This window comes from Pieris brassicae, chromosome 11, assembly GCF_905147105.1.
Source record: "Pieris brassicae chromosome 11, ilPieBrab1.1, whole genome shotgun sequence".
Taxonomy (NCBI): Eukaryota; Metazoa; Arthropoda; class Insecta; order Lepidoptera; family Pieridae; genus Pieris; species Pieris brassicae.
The window spans coordinates 3490692-3508012 of record NC_059675.1 but is presented as its reverse complement, the minus strand read 5'-3'; the positions used below and the strand labels follow the sequence as shown (position 1 = coordinate 3508012).

The following is a 17321-nucleotide window of genomic DNA, read 5'->3' as shown; positions in this document are numbered from 1 at the left end:
AACAAAAATGAACTTTAATGTTTATTATCTATCGTCTGTATCTATATCGCTTGAAGTGGAACCAAAGCTGAAAAATATTGTTGTGAAAATGGCAACGAAAGCCTCTCTTGTAGGAATACTCCCATTCTCTATTTACAATCTTGAAGGCGATGTCCTCATATGGGGGGCCTGCATGGAATCTTAGCACGGCAAATTCTGGATTATCCGCACATGGTTTCTATTAAAGATAAAGAAGCAGAAGAATGGTAAATAAATATTAATATTTTAAAGTAGGCCTGTATGACTGAAGGATGAGATAAATTAGTCATTTAGTAGGAGCTACTAGCGGCAACTTTATCTTTTGAGAGAAAGTTTAACCTGTACCCAACAAAATTATGTAAAATTTGAAATGAATAGTACTTTAATTAAATACCAATATAAAACTCATCAATCAATTACAATTTTATTATAAGATTTTGTTAAAACATTAAGCTGATATGATTCGCCAAGCTCAAACTTCCTATTAAGGCTGCATGAAAATCCAGTGGTTTAGGTTTGTAATACTATGAAATACTTGGTAATTTAATCATTGTTGTTAAAAAAATACATGCAGATTAATTGATCTTACCAATGAGAACTGGGGTGTAGAATTGTTATCAATGAGGTCAGGATAGAAAATGTTAAACTTGTAGCCCTGCACAATCTTGGGAGGTGGGTTGTCCATGTCATAGTGAGTCTGGTTGTACTTGTTCCACTCAAAGCCCGTGTGCACTCTGAAATCGAACACGTGAAAATATACCCCCTATATATAATATATAAAATTGTGCTGAGGGTCAATATCAATAATGAATATGTCCAAATATCTTATGTGTGTGGCAAAAAATATAATACTTTACACAATACCTATGTTGCTAAAGGGTTTTTTTATTAAAACCCCCATACGAAAAATATGTTTAATTGAGTTTCGTGCACAAAAGTTATCACACAGAAAAGATGTTTATTTTGACTGACCTGTTGAAGTAGCGGGGTTTACGGGGACGGTACTTATCTGCCCATAAATACGGCTGGTCGGGCAGTACTTGTTCTACGCTGAACTGCGCTCCGGCACCAGCCGCGTCTTCACCAGCAGCCGCGTCCATTGCACGTCGAGCCGCAGCTTCTAGAGCACCAGGACCAGCTGCACTACTTTCCGCAACTACCGCCTGAAAAACGCCGTTTTTATGTGATATAAGAAACAACAACTAGAGTTATGGATTTATTCCTAAAATTAGCATATGATATAAACTATAAGTATATATACTTATTCCTAAAAATGCAGTGAATTTTAAAACATATTAATATTATTTAACTAGAAAAAAATTATAGAAAATATTGCGTGCACAGATATATCAGATATGCAGAAAATAATAAATATCAATGTTGATATTTAGAATAAGCTATTATACTACATATAAAAGTTATGATCTTAATATCCTATACCTTTGGCGTCGTAAGCGCAGCGCGTAAATAAGCAAGTCGGTTGGCGTCATCAACGGGCTCCGTGAGCATCGTGCCTGGCTCCAGCGTGGTGGATTCTAATGGCGGCGGAGAGTACCGGCCACGAAGATACTCGCGCACACCCCATGCGTCATCACCTTCCGCTTCTGCTTCAGGCTCAGCAGCCTCCCCCTCAGGAGCCTCTGCCTTTGTTTGACGAGGTTCCTCCTCGTGCTTTACTTGCGGTTGCTCTTCCACAGGTTCCTTGGAGTCAACGGCCTGGTCGGATGGACGCACGCCCTGTTCTGTCTTGAGCATGTGCAGCTTGCGACGCAAATTGAGCTGGTGTCGGTCCCGAAGACGCGCTCGCGCCATGTGAGCTAATTTTAATTAATGATTTTTATAGTAGGTTAAACAACTTTCCTATATTATTTAATTGATAAGGATAATTATATTAAATTTTAAGCAAAAGGCGCAAATGGGAAGATAAACGTTATTCTAAATCAATAATTAAGTTAAGCATCTCATCCAAGCTATCTGTTCAGATTTCATTTGAACATTGACCAACTGCCATTGGGTCATTTTGTTATATTTTATTCGAATATTGATCAATTGCTGACATGACTCATGTGTGTTCCAAAATGTAAATAGCTGAAGGTACGCAATACACCAACAGCTCACATAAATAATATTATGTATGTGTGAATAGGTGTAAGTTGTATTTAAGATATGGTCTTGAAAAATTAATCAAATTTGCATATTCCATTTATTGACAAACATTATATTAACAATTCCAATACCTTTGAGCTGTGCAAGTAAAGTCTCCCAGTAGCCAACATCTACGCCAGTGCAACGCGCCGACAGCTTCTGGGCAATTTGTTGCTGTAGCGCTTCTAGCTGCGCACCCGATTTGCCCTTAAATATCTGCCAAGCATCCCTTATTTACATAAATTTCACGATTTATTACTTTTTAGTTATTACTTTGTGGTTGTTTAGATTTGTTTGTTGTTATTGAACATACTAGTTAAGTTAAAAATTGTACTGGTTTACTGAGAATTTAATTAGTTAATTTCATGTTGAAACGCACCATTTGCAATATATGGTCATGATACTATAAGGAATACTCAATAAGGAAGAGAGTTGTTCGAAGTAATAATAATAAAGTAAAACATCAATAGTGATAACTACAAAGCAAATCCTCTCATTGTATGAAGAGCCCTACATACCTGCTGCACATCTCCTGCGACGGCGGTGTGTACGCCATCACGGGCAGCGCGCGGTTCAGCTTGCCTTCGGAGTTGGCCCAGCTCCGCTGCCACAATGGTCTCGACATCCTCCCAATAACTAAGTGACTCTGCTTGCTCAAGCTCCTTGTATACTTTGATGTCTTCCAAAAGGTCCTCTAGGTCGGCAGCCTGTAGTCCGTTGAGGTACGTGTAGGGCTCGTGCATCTCCAGGGCGTCTACACACTGCTCCGAGCTAACATACCAAGCCAACAGATCAATCGGCTTTGCTGTAACAATAACCATATTTTAAAATATAATTTCTAACTGCTAAGAGTAAGCAGAGAAGGCAGAGAAAACATAAGTAACAAGAATTTAGAAAAAAACAGGGCTAGCTGTTGTTACATATGAAGCATAACATTACAAAATAATTAAATTGTAAATGGACTGGATATAACATAAAAGGAGCAGATAAATGCAGCAAAATTGTAACACTATGGCATCCAAGAGGCTATAAAAGTAACGGAGGTAAGCAATTTAAAATGTGGGCCTATGAAATCATTGAAATGACTGGAAAGACTTGCGACGAGATTGGTATACAATAAGGAAAAATGGCGGAGGCCTTAGCCCATTGGCACACAAAATTGGTTATAGCAGATTAAGACAAACAATAACTATAATGTATATCTGATATAAAACTATACATAAATAGGTCGATTAAAAGTATTACTCTTAGTAATTATTAAAACCAAGCTTTTATCGAGTGTCTTTTGTATTCAACGGCCAATACAATGTACGTACCTCGGCCGTCACGGATGCGTATCTGTGATCGTAGACGAGCCTGTTGCAAATGGAAGGCGTCTTCTTGCCGCGCCCAACTATCGAATTGGGCAGCCTCACGTGCACGAGCGGCCGCAGCTGTCTCTGCTTCACGTGCTACTCGTTCAGCTTCGCGTTCTAATCGCCGCTGCTTGACCTGCACAAAGTTCAAATTGAAAACAGTTTAATAATATCAAAAAGATTAATGCGTGAACTATTCAACTAACTACAAAATACATTTTACACAAGCTTAGCCAACACAATAAAAAAAATAGACACCTACAACACCATGATGCCAGTATTATTGGTATAATTATATAATGAACAGGTTATCAATATGCATTCTGGTAACTTTTAGATATAAATTAGTTTCAAAATACCTTTTCTAATTCTATTTTATTTTCTAATTGTTTTTGTCTATTAAAAGCTTCTAATTCATCACGGGAAACTGTTTTGACACCTTCTTTAGCCAGTTTCTTACTCCAGACAAATGTGTTGGTAAGAGCTGAGTCACCAAATGGATTGTCCTGATTAGTATAACACTGATATTCATTGTCCCACCCCATTCTCTCCCTTCTCTTGCGTTCCTTTTCTTGTTTTTCTCTTAAGCGTCTTGACCTGGTAAACACAGAGTATATTTTCAAATATAAGTAAGAACTAATATATAAAAAATACACTTTTATTATTAATTTATGGGTACTCTTTATTGCTATTGTTAGTTTTATAAATACCATCTACACCATACACTTGTCAGCTATCTCATTAAGAATTAATAAAAAAGGAAAAGCTCAGGGTTCTTTATGAAAAGGGTATACAAATTTTTAATTGGAAAAAACACCATTCCATTAATATGCTTACCTCTTTTCTTCAGGAGTTTCATTTGCTTTCATAAGTTCTTTTTGTTTTTGTTTTTCTTCTTTTATTCGCATTTTCTCGGCTTGAAGCCTTTGCAGTAATTTTAGTTCATTATTATCACTATCACTTGATGTACTTGAAGTACTACTTTCTCGTTCCCTCTTCTTTTTGTTTTTCTTGTGTTTACTTTTCTTTTCTCGACTCTTCGACCTATGTTTAGATTTCCGTGATTTGGATGTTGACCTATCTCTACTGTTTACTCTATCGCTATGTCTACGGTTTTTGGATCTACTTCTAGATCTATCATATCTTACTACAGAACTTCTTGAGGCCCTATAATATAATGAATATAATGTTGTTGGGTTTTAATAATCAATATTATACAAATATATATTAAAAATACTTACATTAAAGTCGATGTATTTTAAAACGATATAATCGCAAATAAGAGCAAATCTTAAAATTATAAACTGGCCAGCCTGGATGATTTAGAAGGTATTTTAATTGGTTTATTTTTATCACAACCTTACTAAAAAAATCGTTAAAAAAGCAGCAATGCTTATGCTTTATCTGAATAATGTAGTTTAAAGAAAATATAAATTAGACTTGTGATTTTTGATGCAAGATCAAAATAGAGCACAGATCAAGTACAGCTGTCAGCTACTTGTAATAAAGCAATTCACAGACGAGAGAGACTTGAAATGAAATACTATAGAGCAAAAATACATTTCATGAATTTACTTCTTGTGGATTTAGTTTTTTTTTCTTTATATTAATGTTGGAACAGGTATTTAATAAAAAAAAACTGATATATACGTGAACATTTACATGTCGATAATACTATAATATTAAAAAATCACAAAAAAGTTTAAAAGAGAAATAAAGTTATCATGAAATGTAGTTACTCTAAACTGTCAACGTCATGACAGGATGATATTTATATAAATAATTTATAATTATTATTTTGTAATGTTAAGAATTATTGATCATACACATTGTTCCTAACTTTTTAAAACTAAAGAAAGTTAGAACTATAATACATATAAGGGCATATAATATTATTTAAGGACTTTTGATAAATTTAGTACATTCTTTGCCAGATAAATTGAAAATTCAATTTATTAGATGTTTTGTTAATTTGTTTCTATGTAAAAAATTGGGAAATGTTACTTTTATCAAATTAAGAGAGATTACATATAAAAATAAATTCCTGAATCGGTGTGTATCTTAAAAACACTCAACGATGTCGTTCCTCAGAGGTTCGGAAAATTATGTTTGGTGTACCACAAGTGTACTAGGCAAGGGTGCAACTGGTGCAGTGTTTCAAGGTGTCAATAAGAATAACGGCGAACCGGTGGCAGTTAAAACATTTAACCAGTTAAGTCACATGAGACCTCCTGATGTGCAGATGCGAGAATTTGAAGTTCTAAAAAAAGTTAAACATGAAAATATTGTAAAGCTACTTGCTATAGAAGAGGAACAGGAGGGTAGGGGAAAGGTTATAGTAATGGAATTATGCACTGGTGGTAGCTTGTTTAATATTCTTGATGACCCTGAAAATACTTATGGACTACAAGAACAAGAATTTCTCTTGGTTTTGGAACACTTGACTGCTGGAATGAAACATTTAAGGGATAACAACTTAGTGCATAGAGATTTAAAACCTGGTAATATAATGAAGTTTATTAATGAGGATGGCAGTACTACTTATAAGCTTACAGACTTTGGAGCAGCTAGAGAATTGCAAGAGGAGGAACAGTTTGTATCACTTTATGGTACAGAGGAATATTTGCACCCAGACATGTATGAGAGGGCTGTTTTAAGAAAGCCAGTAGGAAAAAGTTTTGGTGCTACTGTTGACTTGTGGTCTATTGGAGTCACATTGTATCATGTTGCTACTGGCCAGTTGCCCTTTAGGCCATTTGGTGGAAGGAGGAATAAAGAGACCATGTTCTTTATTACAACAAAGAAAGCATCTGGTGTTATATCTGTTAGTAAACATTAAAATACCTACTTAATTTCTCTAGAAGGAGTAACTCAATATAACTGGAGAGTTTGTCTGATTGTTTATCCTAATATGTCCAATGTACCTATTTTTTTTTAATTTTGAACCTTAATTCAATCATGAAAGCTAGTACTTCAAAGTCTACAGTAGTAATATTGATCATTCTAGATAATGTAAAATGAGTCTTTCTATTTCCAATATTACTTCACAGTATATTATCTATGTGTATATGTAATAAATATAATTTGAATGTGCTGTAGGGTACACAAACAACAGACAATGGGCCTATAGAATGGTCCCGGGAATTACCACCTCACTGTCAGCTAAGCACAGGACTCAAAAAGCTGGTAACACCTCTCTTGGCTGGCTTGCTTGAGGTAGACCCACATAGAATTTGGACATTTGAGAGATTCTTCTCCGAGGTTCAGACTGTTACATCTACAAAGCCTGTGCACATATTTCATGTAAACAAGGCCTGTGTTATTAAGGTTAGTTTAAAATACAATTTTTATGTTATATTGTATATTATTATACACTTACAAAGAAAACAAAAAACTTTAATGCAATAATCTCTCCATATGTTAATAGAGGTTTTTTTAAACCTATAATTTAAGAACAGAGATTTGTTATAATTATTTCAATTCATATTAAGAAAAATTAAAAATATTTTTTTTATTAAATTGTTTCACACAAAAATTATAAAATTAGAGAAAAGGACATGATTCCTCAAGGATAGGATATTGTTAAGAATGCTAGTTACAGAGACTGGGATCATAATTAAAACTGTAACATGTCTTCAGGTGTTTTTGAAACCAGAAGAGAAGTTCGAACATCTACAGACCTACATCTGTGAGCAGACATCTGTCGTAGCAGAGACACAAATATTGCTGTATCAGGAGAAATTAATTCTTAATGAAATTGATGAAAATACACCTGGTTTGTTTATATTGATACTGATCATTGGTTGCCTTTACTTAAAACTTGTGCTTTAATTTTTTTGTTTATAATTAGGCAAGAATTACCCAGATACAACAGATAATGATCCCTTGATGCTTTTCAACAAGAATGACAACTATGTTAATATGCCCCAGGAGCCAGAAGCTCCTAAATTTCCTGCTTTCCCAACAATTATTTCGGTTGAGAATGATGCCACACAAGCCAAGGTAATATGTCCTTAATTGTAAAGAAATGTACTTATTTAGTATATAAATTGCAATGTTAAAATGAACTTTTTCACTAATTACGCTGCTCAGACGGCGTGTAGTGTGGGACACGTTATAAAGAGGCGTGTGGAAGACCTTTGTCGGGCGTCCCAATTGTGTGCGCTGTGCGTTGCGCGATGGGGTTCACTGCTCACCACCCGCCTGCGAGACACCGCCTCGCGAGCCACCGCCCTCGCCTCCAATGCTCAGCGCTTACACGACGCGGCGCGCGCCCTCGACCTCGCCGCCGCCGCCCTGCGCCACGCCGCACCTCTCACGAGTCACGAGGTATGCGCTCTAGAACCGCTTTATTATACAGGTCTACAAGCTTATTATATAGTTCTACGGTTTCGATAGGCAGAGCAGTGGGCGGGCAGCGCGTCGCTCCTTGCGGCGGAAGCGGAGTCTTTGCGCGCTGGTGCGGCGGGACTGCGGACCCGACACGCGGGCGGGGCCTTGCGTGCCGAGTGGGACGAGGCGCTGACGCACGCGGCATGCCCGGCGCGCCTGCGACTGGCGGAGCGCGCGGGATCTTTAGTGCTACGACTGCGAGACTCGTGGCAGCATTTAGTGCGCGACAGGGCCACGCGCTCGCTGACGTACAACGACGAGCAGTTTCACGTGTTGGAGCGGATCACGGTAGCGGAAACGGGGCGTCGAGCGCGCGCCCTGTTACAACGAGCTGCGCCATTGGCACGCGCACGAGCGATGGCCATCGCCGACTGGTATAAAGTGGCGCAGACCGTGTATTTGCAGACGCAGATCCTCGACAAGGACGTGGCCAGCGCCGACCTTAAATTGCTGGCGCTAACCGCCCGTCTGCAGGATGCCGAGATTAAGATGCGCGCGCGCATACAGCAGGTAATTTTTTTTAGAATGTGTTTAATTTTATTCTAGATATTGTTGATAAAAGAAATTGTATTTCTTAGTCTGGTTTGTCTTTTGCTTTTAAAGTTTAAGTTATTTTCTCTTTGTCATTGTAATGTTTCCCTTTAAATATTGTGCACATTTGTTATTGATGCACATGCCTGTATCGTGTTGTTGTATGTCATGTGTTTCGTTAGTGGGCCTTTTAAAATAAATAATCAGTACTATATAATATTTGTATTTTCATTTACATAATAGAAATACACTCTTCTACATATCAACTCATTTGAATTTCAGTTGAACTCGACAAAAGCGGAACCAACAAGTCGCACATCGGGTGTCGTGGAGGGTACGCGGGGGACGAGTGTCGCTGGCGTGGTAGGAGCGTCCGGAGCTGGCGTGCGCGCGCTGTCAGCGTGCGGAGATGACGTAGCCGCGGGCCTAGCGACCAACTCGATGCTGCTGGCGGACCTGTTGCGGCTTACGCGCGAGTTGCGCAGCTAGCGGCCACCTTCCGACCTCCACTCGTACTCGAGCTCGGAGGAGGCGCTCAGCTCGCTGGATTCGCCCGCGCACACTGCCATCTACCGCCCTTCGCCCCCCGTTCCTCCCGCAAGGACCTCGTGTGTTTTATCCTAGGGTTATTCAGTTTACTGTTACATATCATACGTCTGGCATTTGTGGCACAAAAAAGATTTTCTCCGTATCCGCCAGGCCTTTTTCCTTTTACTTGTAAATTGGATTATAAAAAATTCGGTGATACAACGCGGGCGTAATTTTAAAGTAAATTTATTATTCAACGATTAAGCCATTTTCTATTGTTTAATGGGTTATAAAGACAAGCAATAAATTTTAGAGAAGTCTAAAAACTTAAAAGCTTTAGAAGTTGAAACCTATTCCAAATTGTAATAAATATGTAGATAGGATAATTAATATTTGTATTTACATTTTTTACTACAGAAGTATTATATTGTATTTTGAAATTTAACTTCTTATGTTAAATCATTTTTTTTAATAATTAACCAAAACTGTGATGATAGTATTGGGGTGGTTGTAATCTCTTACAGGTGTAACAATTTTTTTGTTCTTCAGCTAACGACAACATACACACCTCACCATTATAATAAAAAAATATATTTAAATAATACAAAATGTGGAATGTAATATTGGTTTTATTTTACATATATATGCTAATTACATTTTAATTAGTAAAAGTGTAAATATAAATAAAACTATTAACTATTAGACTGGAGACAAGTTATCTCATAGAATACAAAAAATAATTTTGGATGATCTCACAATAGCTGTTACTAAGTCTAGTATTGCTGCCGAAATTAAAATTTATTTACCACATAGCAACAAACTTAAAATTTTATCACAGATAAACAGTAAGATCAATTTACTTTCCGAACTTCATATAGCAATCTGAACTCGTTGCAAAAATGTGGACAAAAGTAATAATAATTTAAAAGTCCATTCTGATATAACAGTTACAGCTGACACGACAATCATAGAAAAAAAATTGGATAACTTTATGTGCTGTAGAATAATGAAAATTCTTTGCAAATTAAAAAGCCGTTTTACATAACATATACCACATAAGTAGGCTTAGCCATTGGTAAAAAAGCTCTAAAATTAAATAAATATTTAGCCTTATATTAAATCCAATTCGTATTTAATTATCTACGAATTTCATAACTTAACTGTATATAACTTGTATGCATCGACAACATAAGTTCCTATATAAATTTGAAGGCACTTCCATTTTCTTCTGCGCTCTATGCCTCACTTGAAACCATAGTGTTATATTCTGTGGTCAACAGCCTTGTACCTTTGGTATGACATATACAAAATGAAGGTAGTCCTTTTAGTCTAAAGATAGCGGCGATCGGCTAAGCGATAGGCGCGGTGAGCGGACTGTACACGTTGAAAGTGGGCTAGCAGCTCTTCAAAGTCAATCACGGGCACAGTGTGTTGAGTTGATGGCGGTAGTAAAGCCGGTAGCGGAGGTGGCGCAGCCTGGAGACGATGCCGCAATGCGTGGAAGGCGGTAGTTTGAGGAAGTATCATTAGCAGCCCGTACAATGCTCCTCGAAGCTCCGTGCTTTGTTCACCGCTCAGCAGCTCCAGCCGTAAATCTTACAAATTTAGTTAATAATAATATATGTAAAAATAATGAACAATGAAAAAAAGTTTTTATTTTACATTATAGTAAGGGAAAGCTCTCAACTTTAAGATTTCTTTTGATTGTCATAAACGACTTAATTAAAACTTTAAAATGAGAATTTTAAATTTTGATTAATGTTAAAAAAAATTATGTCCCCTATATATTTTCAAAAACCTTAATTTTACGTCACTCACATGCAAATATGGGAGATTCAATTAGCTGCACGAGTTTGTCAATCTCAGTGAGGAACTCCACGGTTATCTCCAGGTCTCCACTGTTAGGTTTGTTGAGGAAATTTTAAATTTCAATAGCGTAAACAGTGTGTGCAGTTAGATTTACAACTTTACTACTGCATTGTTCACACAAAATTTTGGCAAAAACTACCCGCTTCGTGGTTCTGAGGTTAACATTAATATTTAAAGGGAAAACAGAGCAACCCTTGGTCGTGACCACAGAAAGATTTCTGTAGATAGATATCTATTTCGTGAAATTTTGTTGATAGGGACGTAGGTGATAACGGTAAGAGTCAGAAATGAGACTTAAAAATGCAATACATTTTTGACGTACAGGAGGTCAGACTTAGGGATGTCTTCGTTTCTGAATCTCACCCGCATGCCGATTTCCTCACGAGGTTTTCTTTCACTGTACGAGAAAGTGCTAAATACAGACCGATCTTAAATATGACCTTAGTGATGAGAACCGCACCCTCAAGACTGTAACATTAAGCTGCTCCACATCTCCCTAGGGGCCGTTAAAGTATTACGTAAGCAGTATTTACTGCAATTTATTTTATACATACGATTACGTAAGTATTAACTTGAACGGCCCCCTAGCTTTAGCAAAAAAAAGGAAATTGTGGGTAATATTTCGTTATATGATTTACATTTTTCCATTACCATTAACTTTTTCTGAACTGCTAAATTTAATAATATTGGTATAAAAATATATCGGCAAGGATACAAGGTGGCAATTAGCTGTGTACAGTGTCGGTAGTTGTGTGTGAGCAAACATAGCGCCACTAAGGCCACACCCGAGTGCGCCCAACATCGATACAGAGACTGGAAAAGCGCGTGTGTGCTCTGAAACATATAATATTAAGTACCTAATTATAATTGAAAGACAATTTGTAGTATGAAAGAGTTCGGTGGAGTAACGAATAATGTGACAATACGTCAATAAATTGCTTTATCAAACAAGTTTTTTGTTTAAATTAGTTATGTCTAATTAAAATAAGTAGTAGAGGTCAAATAGTATTTGATTCATTGCAATGTTACCAATTTTTTAACCCAGTTTCGAAAAATACTTTAATAACAAAGTATATGTGTATCGACATAGATGACGCCATTTGTTTTATCTATTGCATGTAATTTATCTAAATTAGTTAAGTTTTTAAATTTAAATTTTGCCTTGTATTTTCTACGTCTGAGTTGTCTGGAAGAAACGTTCAATATCATCCATTGTCGTCTTTTATTTTATTTTCTTTCCTTTGTGTGTTATTGTGATGTAAATAAAGTTTTGTATGTATTTAGCTAGTATGGTGCTCAGTATCCGCACTTAAACGCCCACTTAACTTGGGTCGTTGTGCGTAAAGTTTTGGCTAATTAATTTGATATTTAACATAGAGTCACACTACCCTACGGGCAATAAGGGAAATATTTAGAAGATCTATTTTCCATCGTAACTCACAGTGTCAGCGAAAGAGCGCAACCTGCGTCGGGTAGCGTGCAACTCTGGCGCCGTGAGCAAAATTGCGGACAGGACGTCCACAAGACGCGCAGCAAAACGCAACTCGCGTTCCGCTGCTAGTGCACCCGCCAACGCGGCTAGTACTGCCTCTGCTGGCAGTACCACGCAGAGTTGTCGAATTATGAATGATCCTCTCTCCTCCAGCAGGCTTTCGTCGGTGGACAGCAACCTCAGAAGCGCTTTCAGAAACTTGTGGTAGTAAGGGCTCGATTCAAGGTTGCCTGAAATACACGTCAAACTGTCACCCTTGAGAGCGGGCTTTAACCAAAATCACTAATCGTAGATTTGATTTATGTATGTGATGCTTGAATTAAAAACAATAAATATGTGTTGATCCTTCACTATAATTGCAATGGTTGACTCTAATTAAAAACAATACAAAATAAATTCTTTATACCAAAAAAATACAGCCTCACCGCTGGCGTTGGGCTAATTTAGTTTGTATCAATTATTATGGAGGCAAAAACAATTGAACTACACATTAGTTTGGCCGAGAGCTGTAACTAGTCAAATTTTGTATATTGTACGAGTTACTTAAATAGAAAGCATTTTGGCGTTCACTTAATTGCGCCGCGAAACACTATATCATCCGTCCCGTGTCACGATAACTATAAGCATACGTTTGTTTTACTAGAGCTACAGGGAGACGCGCGTTTTTGATATTTCTTTTTAATAATTACTTTGTAGGTTAAGAAAATTGTAAATACTGTATACTTGATATTCATGAAATGTAACAGCGGTGTTATTTTTAATATGAGTTTAGTTAAAATTTAATGCTCTATATATCATTTGTATTTTTTTTTTGTTTCGACATTAAAAAATAAATATTACACTTAATTTTACTTAATTAATAACAATACTGTTATAATATTTATACGGCAGAACAACGGGTCAGGGCAGATGGTAATTAATAAAAAGTTGTTTACTTGCGGGCGTTTGAGTTGCGTCCGTAACTGGGGGCGCAGTGGGATCGCAAGAGCAGGTCTCGGCCAACAGGGCAATGGCGCGCCTCACCACCTCATGTGAGCTGTCCGTGAGAGCACCCAAAGCCGGGTTGAACACGCGTTCTGTTTCGCGGCTCATCTGCCCAAAAAATAAAGATGAGACGCCGAGTCGAAGCAAGAAGAAAAATCACGGCAGAGATGGACTGACCTCAGCTGGCATTTTGTCGTAGAGATGAAGAATCCAATCAAGCGCCGCGATCTTAGTGTGCACGGAGTTGTGAAGCAGCATCTGAGTGAGAACGTCCACAACGCTCACCAGATTCAACTTTCCCGGCTGTCCCTCTACATCCTCTTCCATTTTCTCTTTCAAGTCTGTTTTTGTCGCCTCGGACTCAGACTCAACGAGTCTCTGCATTTGCAAATTTACCGTTGCTGCTATTTCACGAATTTCTTTTATCATGACATTAAGGATAATGATTATTTATTTAAGATCGGGTTGGGTGTACATACCTAGACCAGGTCCAGGAGGTCCGATAGAAGGTATAAGTTAAAAGTAACCATAACCGACGAGCAAGGTGAGTGTCATGGATGAAGCCATGACATGAAGAGGTATGTCAGGATCGTAGCAAGTGGACATCCGTGGTCTCTGCCTACCTACCCCTTCGAGAAAACGGGGTGATAATGTAAATTAATATAATACGATACACTAATACGATTTTGCCGAGAACTTTTAATACTAAAGCTTGTATAAATACATAAATAACGTAAGCATTTCCAAATGTTTTGGTTTATCACCATCAAAGGATACTTTTTCTGGGGTCGTCAGCGTAGGCGAGTGGGGGTAGTACGGCAGTGAGGATGCCAGAAGCAAAGGGCAGCATACGAGCTCCGGACAGCTCTACAAACTCACGCATCCACGTTATGGCCGTCAACTACGACACAACGTAACGTGAATATTTCACTTGGATATTGAAAATAATATTGCTTACTCGATTGTCAAGTGTACATAGTAAGTATCTAGTAAGTTTATATAAATAATATAACAGTATAATTGCATCGATTTAACTAAAGTCAACTGTCTCTTTTCATCACAGCGGCAACCCAGTTTGACAGAGAAAGACGAAAGAGTACTTTAGTTAAAAAGTGCAATTGCACAAATGTTTTTGTTTAAAACCTACTGTTATGAATAAATAATGCAAAAGCTTACACCAACAACTGATACAGAGAATATATTTTAAACCATCAACATCTAAATGGAAAAATATTTTATATAGTATTAATTAATATGATTAATAAACCTGTAGTAATTCTTCTGAAGACTGGGCATGGGTAATTAGACTATTGATCATGGCTTGAAAGTCTACTTGCGAGTGCTCTTTCCTAATGCTGCGTAGGAACTCGTTCAACTGTACTTCGCACCTATAAGAACATTATAATGTGACGATACAACTTCATGCCTTAAGTGCACACTTGATACTGCTACACATACATGCGTCGTATTTCTGGATTGGGGTCGTCAAGTATAGTAAAGAGTCCATCCAATAGATCGGGCAGGTACTTCCTTAGACCAAGGGCGGGTGCAGCGTCTAATGCGCAAATCCACGAAACTGCAAACTGACGTGCGCTCGCGCTGCGAGTGTACATTCTCTCGCGCACCAATGGTACAAAAGCAGCGAGGTCAAATGAGGCGCTCTCTGTTACTATATCCTAAACACAAATTGCAAAATTTAATAACTGTATCACTTTCATTAGCTTGACACATGCATATATAAGAAATAGATATGACGAGTAATAAGTGTGTTGAAGTACTTTAGGAGCAGTGCCCAATAGCTAGCCATACAGCTTGTCATATCTTTTAATTTTGGGTATGCACAAAAATGAATGCTAGCTCATATAGTGAAGGAAAGCATCATGTTACAGATCCATCTTTGATGGCATAAGAGACACAAAGGACAGATCACCTATTTGCCCTTAAAGAAAACGAAGTGCTGCTGTTAGAGCCTTATGGAAGTAACATAATACAGATATAGAAATTCAATACAATAGTATGAATGTTACCTTTACTAGGCGATCCAAGAGTTCAGCTCCTTGCTTCACTTGTGGTTCAGAATCTGCTGCCAATCGAGCTAATGCATCAAATATTAGGGTAAAATATGGTAATGCAGCTGCTCTAACAATTTTCAAGACATTGTATAAAGCCTCAGCAGCCGAGTAACGAACACGCGCTTCACTTTCACCAAGACATGCCACAATTGGATGTGTCAACTCTCCCACATATGATTCACAACCCTAATTAAAACAATTACAATATAATTATTGTACATACATAAAAAATTATATTTATTAATATACATTTTTTTCATATATTTATTTATTTACACTTCGTTACCATAATATACAAAATCATACATATAAAAAAACAAAAGTTTTACATAAGTTATTAGGCGGCCTTATCTCTAACAAGCGATTTCTTCTAGGCAAAGCTATATGGAAAAATAACATGTAACTATAACTAAAAATAAATAATTTAAAAACTAAAGGAATTTTTAAAATAATATAATACAAAAATATAAAAGCTAATCCAAAGGTTAATTGAGTAACAATTATAAGTAGTAGCTAATTACTAGGCAGAAGAATGTTCAAAAAGATTTTTAAATAAATTGAAAGACTGATTTGGTCTGATATCAATTGGTAAGGAATTCCATAGAACTTTGCACAGTAAAGGAGGAGTGAAATAATTCAGTTTTATGAGTAGGAGTTTCAAGATTTAGATAGTCTAAGGCACGCAAGTCAAAATTACGACCAGAGAGGAACACCGGGCGAAAACCGGATTGAGCTGAATTAAGAAGGAAGTGTTTGTTGAGAAAGATAGGTTATTGCTGTGCTAGTGCTGGAATTAATATGTCAACAATAGGAAGAATCATATCCCGACCAATGCAATGCAATGATGCTCCCTACTTCGTCTTCAGCAATCAACTGGAATGAAGAAGAAGGAATATTCGTGGTAGGACTAAAGTTCCGAGATACAATGGTTTGAGATTTAATGCTTTGATCAAAAATGGGATGAGATAAATGTTGATTAAGCAGGTCAAAATTCAAATTAGCATTTAATAACTCTAATCAACATAGTAATCATTACCTGTAGAATAGTATCCATATTTACTTGTTAAATGGTTTACATAATAAGTGATAGTAGTAGCATAATATAGGCTTAGTTTTATTAAAATAGTATATTAGGATGTTTGATATAAGATATCTGATTAATATATACATGGAATTTATTAAAATCATGATCATTTATTAACCAAAATAAGATAAAGTTTACAAAAATTCACTAAGATACTGTTACACTGGCTTACCATAGTTACAGTACACACTGTGAAAGCCATGATGAAGATTTTATTTTAATGTTGTTTCATAATAATTACTTACTTTTCCTAAGCCTACAGCCACTGATGAAAGGCCCATGAGAGCACCGTTCTTTACATTAGGGTTGGTTGATGATATTAAATCCTGACCAAGTACACGTATCAATCTTTTAATTTGATTGGTATTATTTGTATCACTAAAATCTTTCACCATCCTTAAAACAGAAGTAAAAAAATTAATCAGTTTAAAACTAAATTGATTTATGTATGGATTAAAAATATACGTGCTTTTCTATCTCGACGCCAGCAAATTTCCTTTTTTCATATATTTTGTCACATAAACCCCGGACACAAGCCGGGCTTAAAGGGGCGTAATCCCTTTCTGTCATGATTGTACTTGTAATCCAATAAATTCATATAATTCTTCTACAATCACAGCATTTACATGTAAATTAAAAAATATTTTCAATCAGAATAAAATTTGTTTGAGTTAAACTTGCAATCACAGTAGGTATTATTTTTACTTGTTATTTGCTGCACTAAGAATGTTTTGACATTGATAACTAAATCACGTTTGACATGGCAGCTACAGTGTCAATGGCACATTCATGAACAGCTGAACTAGTCAGACAGACAGCGTGTGCTTTTGAATCTCAAACTCGGTATTGTT

General features: G+C 36.8%; 3 protein-coding genes across 3 annotated transcripts; 1 reads left to right on the top strand and 2 right to left on the bottom strand.

Moving 5' to 3' along the window:
• Positions 1-8: 8 nt before the first annotated feature.
• Positions 9-4988, bottom strand: LOC123715975 (cactin). Its single transcript, XM_045671382.1, has 10 exons — positions 4760-4988; positions 4356-4685; positions 3878-4115; positions 3480-3654; positions 2682-2968; positions 2256-2379; positions 1459-1835; positions 991-1181; positions 608-752; positions 9-217 (listed from the first exon to the last, which is right to left on the bottom strand). Coding segments are annotated over exons 1-10 (2058 nt in total). The 5' UTR covers positions 4762-4988; the 3' UTR covers positions 9-28.
• Positions 4989-5334: 346 nt separating this feature from the next.
• On the top strand, positions 5335-9584 carry LOC123715977 (serine/threonine-protein kinase TBK1). Its single transcript, XM_045671385.1, has 7 exons — positions 5335-6342; positions 6618-6845; positions 7158-7293; positions 7369-7520; positions 7611-7847; positions 7917-8420; positions 8724-9584. The coding sequence occupies exons 1-7, from the start codon at positions 5596-5598 to the stop codon at positions 8928-8930; spliced, it is 2211 nt and encodes a 736-aa protein (XP_045527341.1). The 5' UTR covers positions 5335-5595; the 3' UTR covers positions 8931-9584.
• On the bottom strand, positions 9581-17193 carry LOC123715978 (protein VAC14 homolog). The gene is made up of 12 exons (XM_045671386.1): positions 16940-17193; positions 16716-16866; positions 15342-15572; positions 14773-14990; positions 14582-14702; positions 14092-14215; positions 13492-13733; positions 13266-13422; positions 12280-12560; positions 11554-11672; positions 10788-10867; positions 9581-10564 (listed from the first exon to the last, which is right to left on the bottom strand). Exons 1-12 carry the CDS (start codon positions 17038-17040, stop codon positions 10299-10301), a joined length of 2091 nt encoding a protein of 696 aa, XP_045527342.1. The 5' UTR covers positions 17041-17193; the 3' UTR covers positions 9581-10298.
• Between the last annotated feature and the right edge of the window lie 128 nt (positions 17194-17321).

Coding starts and splice junctions, on each gene's coding strand:
- LOC123715975 (XM_045671382.1), bottom strand. Junction 3,655..3,877: donor ATAAAATAGAATTAGAAAAG/GTATTTTGAAAC, acceptor AACTTTGTGCAG/GTCAAGCAGCGGCGATTAGA. Junction 2,380..2,681: donor TCGCAGGAGATGTGCAGCAG/GTATGTAGGGCT, acceptor GATGCTTGGCAG/ATATTTAAGGGCAAATCGGG.
- LOC123715977 (XM_045671385.1), top strand. CDS start 5,596: ATGTCGTTCCTCAGAGGTTCGGAAAATTATGTTTGGTGTACCACAAGT. Junction 6,846..7,157: donor ACAAGGCCTGTGTTATTAAG/GTTAGTTTAAAA, acceptor ACATGTCTTCAG/GTGTTTTTGAAACCAGAAGA. Junction 7,521..7,610: donor ATGATGCCACACAAGCCAAG/GTAATATGTCCT, acceptor TACGCTGCTCAG/ACGGCGTGTAGTGTGGGACA.
- LOC123715978 (XM_045671386.1), bottom strand. CDS start 17,040: ATGACAGAAAGGGATTACGCCCCTTTAAGCCCGGCTTGTGTCCGGGGT. Junction 16,867..16,939: donor GCTGGCGTCGAGATAGAAAA/GCACGTATATTT, acceptor TTCTGTTTTAAG/GATGGTGAAAGATTTTAGTG. Junction 13,423..13,491: donor ACGACAAAATGCCAGCTGAG/GTCAGTCCATCT, acceptor TTTTTTGGGCAG/ATGAGCCGCGAAACAGAACG.